Source organism: Chinchilla lanigera, unplaced genomic scaffold (assembly GCF_000276665.1).
Source record: "Chinchilla lanigera isolate Chin_1 unplaced genomic scaffold, ChiLan1.0 scaffold00052, whole genome shotgun sequence".
NCBI lineage: Eukaryota > Metazoa > Chordata > Mammalia > Rodentia > Chinchillidae > Chinchilla > Chinchilla lanigera.
The window spans coordinates 7,248,649-7,255,327 of NW_004955453.1; the positions used below are offsets into that span (position 1 = coordinate 7,248,649).

General features: G+C 38.6%; 1 protein-coding gene across 12 annotated transcripts in view; it reads right to left on the minus strand.

Annotated features, from left to right (window-relative positions):
- Positions 1 to 6,679, minus strand: part of Mff (mitochondrial fission factor) — a 34,786-nt gene that overhangs the window by 27,405 nt on the left and 702 nt on the right. For 11 of the 12 annotated variants that reach the window (XM_013519942.1, XM_005395466.2, XM_013519943.1 and 8 more), the window contains exons 2-4: positions 3,570 to 3,680; positions 2,627 to 2,803; positions 1,457 to 1,677 (exon numbers count right to left, since the gene is read on the minus strand). In XM_013519942.1, the coding sequence (XP_013375396.1) occupies positions 1,457 to 1,677; positions 2,627 to 2,664 (259 nt within the window). In that variant the 5' untranslated portion in view covers positions 2,665 to 2,803; positions 3,570 to 3,680. The remainder of the gene's footprint in view (positions 1 to 1,456; positions 1,678 to 2,626; positions 2,804 to 3,569; positions 3,681 to 6,679) is intronic. The other variant, XM_013519944.1, reaches the window with a different exon arrangement.

Consider the following 6,679-nt stretch of genomic DNA (forward strand, 5'->3'; position numbering starts at 1 on the left):
AACCTACACAATAGCATTTGTTTTTGTTTGTTTGTTTGTTTGTTTTCCGGTATCAGGAATCGAACTCACGACCTTGCACTTGCCAGGCAAGCGCTGTGCCGCTGAGCTAAATCCGCAGCCCCTTACACAATAGCATCTGTTTCTTTAAAATGACCTTTTCAGCTGGGCATGCTGTCCGTGACATGCACTCTGGGAGGCTGACGTAGAGGGATTGCAAGTTTGAGCCCAGCCCAGGCAACTTTACAGTTCAGTGCGACCCTGTCTCAAAAGCCCACATTTTCAGCACAAGAACTGAGATTTTACTAGTATTTAACACTGTGGGGCACAATATAAAGAAATTATGTAACACACACACTACAAAACAGAACCAAAGCCTGTGTCCAGAAATATAAAAATTCTTCTAATACTCAATTTTTCAAATTGGCAAAACATCTGAACAGATATTTCAAATGGTCAAGATGTACAAATAACCAAAAGCACATGAATGGATGTTCAAAATTATTAATTATGAGGTAAATATAATTGAAATCACAAGGAAACACCATTGTATGCCCACCTGAACAACCAAAATTAGAGACCGACAATACAAACTTAGCAAAGATGTGGAGCAAATGAAACTCTGATGTATCACTGACGGGAATGTAACATGTATAAAAATTTGGAAAACTGCCATCAGTTGAAAAAGTTAAATTTGCAACCTAGTAATTTTACTTCTAGAAATAAGATATAAGTCCTTATAAAGATCTGTACTGAATACTCATAGCAGTTTTAGTCCCAAGATCTCCCGAAAGGAAGTAACTCAAATGGCCATCAACTGGTAAATGGATCAACACATTAATGATGTATTTACATAGTAGCATATTACTCAGTAATAAGATGGAATGAACAATTGATAAACATAACAATATGCAATAACTCAGAAACATTATTCTGAGCAAAAGGAGCCAGACAAAGCAGGGTGCACTGTATTATACCATTTATATAAAACTTAAAGGAAGACAAACCTAGTCTCTGGTTATAGAAAGGAGATTATGCTTGCCTAGAATTGAAGAGTAGGAAAGGAACTTTTGAAGCAATGTTCTATATCATGATTATAGTGGCTATGTGACTGTGTACATTTGTCAAAACTCAAGAAAGGTACACGTATATACATTTTATGTGTGTAAAACTAACAATTTGTTGAATTATTTTTAAAGTTGCTTAAAATTTTGACTATTGTAATGAATAAAAATTCTGAAAATCTAACTTGCATTTCCCAACCCTTTTTTCTAAATAATATTTTTTTAAATTCCCAAAGGTTTCATAAAAATACATGAAATAATGATCCACTAGGCAAATTCTTTTCTTTTGGTACCGGGAATCAAACTCCGGGTCTTGCACCTGCCTGGCAGGCACTGCACCAGTGAGCTACATCCCCAACCCTTATCAAACAAATTCTGAAGCAAATGTGAAATACCTGCTACAACAATCCTTTCTGGAACTTGCATTATCACACTAGCATTTGGAACGCCTTCTTGGAATCCTTGTTCCAGGTCCGCATTTGGTGGTGCTACTTTTAATTTTTCTGGGACCCTCATTCGCTGACTAATACCTTCGGTGTATTCCATTTCATACTGAATGCGACTAATTTCTGCCATCTCAGCAGCAGTGGGAGAAGGAAATGCTGCCGCACTAACCCTGCGGGAGAAAAATTTAAAACCAGGATGACTGAATGTTAGAGCGTCAGTCTCCTCTACGCTGTGATGTTAGATACCTTATGATAGAAAAAGCAAAAGGAAACTTCTCATTTGCAAGTACTGAATACATACCAAAAGTAAAAGACTGAAGAAAATGGTTTCTCCAACATAATGCTTTGTTACTTATCAGCTGAAATTATACCGTGAGACTATTGCTCAGGAAACAATTTAAAAATTACTGTAAAAGCACAATACAAATGTACATACACACATACACACACATACACATACTTTCTCTGCATAAAGATATACATGCTGCTTATAACTCAAAAGTGCCTGAAATAAAATTTAAATTAAAAATTCTTAATCAGGGGTTGAGAGTTTAGCTCACTGATAGAGCATTTTACTAGCATGCATAAGACCTGGGTTTGAGTCCCAGTACTGAAAACAAAAAACTTCGTTACTTGAGAGAAAGCCACTTGTACTTTATAAATTAAAATTTGCACCATGCATGAAAAGCCTTTAAAGATGAAAATCAGCCTCAAAAGGTAAATACGGTTAATTCTGAATTTTTAAAACAGATGTAACCCCCTTGAAATCATATAAAACCTTTCTTAATGAACATATATCTGATGACAGATACAATGAACATCAAATATATAATTTGTATTAATAAATCTTTGACATGCACTTTTAAAGGATTAAAAGTTTTTCATTATCAATTCATTACATATATTCATTTAAAGCATCAAATGCTTTTGGAATAAAAACACAAATGCACCGGAGAGGAACTGGAGAGAAATTCACGGTCCTAGAGATATGCAGGAGAAAAAATGCTGCCCCAAAATACAAACAAAAGCATGACAGAGCATGATTAGCCTAGCTCAACAGCTTTCAAGCCACCGGCTCTCAAACCTGTAATATCAGCTCAACTCAGAAAAGCCACTGACCTTCCTACTGGTGTGTCACTGCTTGTTCTTTTACTCATTTTAATACGGTAAATACAGGCCTACAATAGCTAGAGAAACACTGCTACCCTGTAGTTCAGTTTACTTTACACAACAATTCCCCTACAGATCTGAACTGTTTTGGAGGTGTACATAACAACACGGACACTGCTTTTCCAGCTGTAAAAAAGAAAGAATAAAAATCAGTATTTCAACAATCCATTTCAAATGAAAACTACGATCAAAGGTAAATATTTCTATAAAATTGCTTTTGGATTTGAACATGGCCTGGGACTTGATCTGAGAAACTAATTTTCAAATCTCTCCTAAAGTTACTCCATAGTACCTCAAAAATCACAGATGCCTTTAAGTTTAGTCACTGCTTTATGATTTTTTTGCAAACAAGATAATGAAAAGCTCTATTAAATGTTTATACAAATGTAAAGTCAGGTTAGCTAAAATCAATAGTGCCATAAAACGCCTCTAGTTACATATTCTCATTGGAGAAAAAAATCTTTACTTTTTTAGACTAAATACAAATGACAAAATCATGAACAGGATAACAGTCATGCATTTGAGGAGGCCTAAAACTAATGTGTAAGTAATGGTTTCCTTAAAAGGAAATAAACATCAAAAATCAAATTATACTAACTTTTTCAGTGAAAGATACTGTACACATTAAAGACAATAAAAATGAAAGACCTCATCAATGTCTTAGTCATAGCTGGGGTATTGCTTAATCTCCGTATCAGAGATGTACTCCACACTTTAAATCCCATCCGAAATACTTGGGAGTTCTTGAAGCTGGCTTAGTGAGAGAAGCTTCGACAACTGGACTGCTAAGAGCTTCTTTTATTCTTTACCAAAATGCCTGAGTATCAAGGATTTGGCATGCAGATGGTTTAGAGACTAAGAAAATAGAGCCAAAAGCGAACATTTTACTCACAAATGTGTACCAAGTGCTGCTTGTTGTCTGGCACTATCTGCTTCTGTGCCTCATATTAAATCCTTAGCTTGCTTCACTGTGCACGGGCTGGACTTGGAGCCCCCTTGGTCCCTGTGGGAGAAAGACAGGACAGCTAAGAAAGCTAATGATACAAACAGCAGGGATTCAACTGGAAATCCTTCAAATGATAGAAGTCACAAGGGTACCCAACTTTATACCAGTCCTTCCCAGGCAACTTAGCAAGACCCTGTCTCAAAATAAGAAAACAAATGAAAGGGTCTGGGGATGTAGCTCAGTGGCAGAGTACATCTGCATATGACCCCAAGTAAGTTTAGCAACAACTTTAGTCCTTGTTCATTATGTAAGGCAACGTAAAAGACCCTCTCTACCATTGTTTCTGATTTGTATTTGAAAAAATGCGGGACAAAAATGTTTAAGTTAATCCAATACTTACAAAGGTGACATAAACATATTGATTACATTTTCACTTACTTAAAATGTTTTTTAAAAAAACTTAAACCAGTAATAAATCCATGTGATACAAAATACATAATATAGAGAAAATGGCCAGCCATTGGGGCACATGTGCTCGGGAGGAGGGTTGCTGAGAATTCAAGGCCAGCCTGGGCTCTGTAGTGGGTTCAAGGCCATAGCAAGACCCTGTCTCAAAAAACCAAACCAAACCAAACCAAACAGCAAAGAATACAGAGAAAATGTAGTGTCCACTCTTACTATCAACCATGCAGATCCCCACAAGCAATCTCCATTTATCTACTTTTGTGCGTCATTCTAGATGAAAGACTCTCCAAACACCTTTTTGTATCTGAAGCATAGTAAAAGTTTATATTCAGAAATAACACACAAAAAATAAATATCTTAAAAGAACTCAAACACTGGGACACTGTAAATTGAAGTTTTATAATGCAAGGGGCACACACTGTTAGAACATTATTAGTGGAGGACATTCTTTGAGTAGAATGCATTGAGGACACATCGATTTGTTTATTATTTGTTAGAGTTTCTTCAGATAAGGCTTCATTATACAGCCCGGATTAACCTTGAGATTACGATCCTCCTGTCCTCAGCCTCTTGAGTGCTGGGATTACAGGCATGTCTTGGATGACATGTAGAGAAGCATAATCCTTTAATTATCCTTGCTAAAAAAAGTTTTGTATCCACCCATTTGTACCAGCTACATCCTTGGTTCTCTGCTCAATAAAAGGTGACTGAAATTGGTAATGGGTGAGGAAGCAGTCCGAGAGACTATAAGCCCCCTGATTCCAGACTTTTGCCTACTTTTCTTATTCATCCGCGGGAACCTCATTCTTGGGATCTGTCACTTTAGATAGAACAATTATTTCTTTGAATTCACTTTCCACATTGCCTTCACTGTCTTCTTCGTAAGCCATAACCCAAGAGTGTGGATATTTCATTCTATACCTACAGCTTTTCTTTTCTTTTCTTTTTATCTTTTTGAGACAGGGTCTTGCTATGCAGTTCATGCTGGACTTGAGCTGACTTTGTAGTGCAGGCTGGCCTCGAACTTGCAAGGATCCTCCTGCCTCAGCCTCCCAAGTGCTGAGATTACAAGCATGCACCACCACACCCAGTATTAAAACATCTTTTCTGATTCTGCATTTGTAAAGAATCACAGACTTAGAATACAAAGGTGGATACTGAAGACAACTTCTAGAAAAGGCCCAAGGATCCTGTCCTTGAGTTACCTAAATTTAAAAAGCAAATGCAACTTTTCTATTAAAATTTAACACTATTGTTTCAGTTGTTGGTTTTCTGCTTAAATAAAAAGATCCGAATCTAATTTTTCTCCCTTACTGGACTGTGGCACTTTGGATAATATCTTTTAGCAATAAATCAAATTCTCATTTGAGGTTCATGTATTAATTCCCGAAGTTTAGAATCTACAACGCAACCTGTGCATGATCCTGTTTTATAACTAACAAGAAACAATCCTCCTTAGAATCATACCTAACTTCAGATTTCCACTGCCTAAGCTCAGTTGGTCCCCAAATGTCAGCAGTGCTTACCAACTTCATGGGTCTTCCCCCGTATTCACACAATATATTTACTCTAGGTTACACTTTATTTCTTCTTTAATCTGACTTTTCAAATAAATGTATTTTAAAAGGGAGTTTCACATCAGTACCTTAAATCCGGGGATTTGGCGTACATATATACATATATGTAATAAAAATACAGCGATCACAAAAAACCCTCATCCACATACCACCTACAGTTAAGTGACACACTACCGGTGGAAAGCGTATCAACTATGGACCACAGCGACTCAAGCCCAACTTTCTACTTTACACACTGGAACCCAGAAAGTCCCAGCAAACAAGCTGGATCCAAATGATTGGATCCGTATTTACACTAATTCTCCAACTACAACAAAAAAGTCTGAGTCTTTAACACTGTATGGATTGTACCTGAACGTTTTTATTTAGGTCACTCCGTTACAGGCGTTGGGTGTTGGAAAAACAGGGCTGAAGCGACCCCAGGTTAATTTTCTTTTTCAAGAAAAGTTACTAAAAACTTTGGAAAGTATCTTTTAAGCACAGAAAAGTTTCAACGCCAGCAGGGAGGCGAGCTGCAGCTAAGCTTTGTAACCCTGAAATGATAGGCAGCCCTATCAGCCAGGAAGGGGGACAACACACCATTTCCTTTGGCACGAACAGCAAAACGAATTCACAAGCCTTTGAAACCAAAAGACAGCACCCCCACCCCCCAGCGATTTCACTGCATGGGAAAAACCGACCAAGTACAATTTCAATCGTCCTCACTTCCCCAAGAGCTTTTCCTTGGGGAGCTCATCAGCCAACCAGAGTGAAATCGAGGCAGAAAGAAGTTCCTGCCGGGCGGGGGCAGACACAGACGTTTTTCACCCCGGGCAAGGGAACATTCACGATCCTCCAAGGCGTCCGGGCGAGAGGGCTGCGCACACGCAGCGGGAGTTTGGCAAGGCTTCCTCCCGCATCCTCTGCAGCGGAAGGCGCCGCCACTTCGCGAAGGGCGCTCTGAAGGGCGCTCTCGCCGGAGGACGCCGCCCGGGCTGCCCGCGAGCGCACCGGGGCAGCGCCCGCACCCCGCAG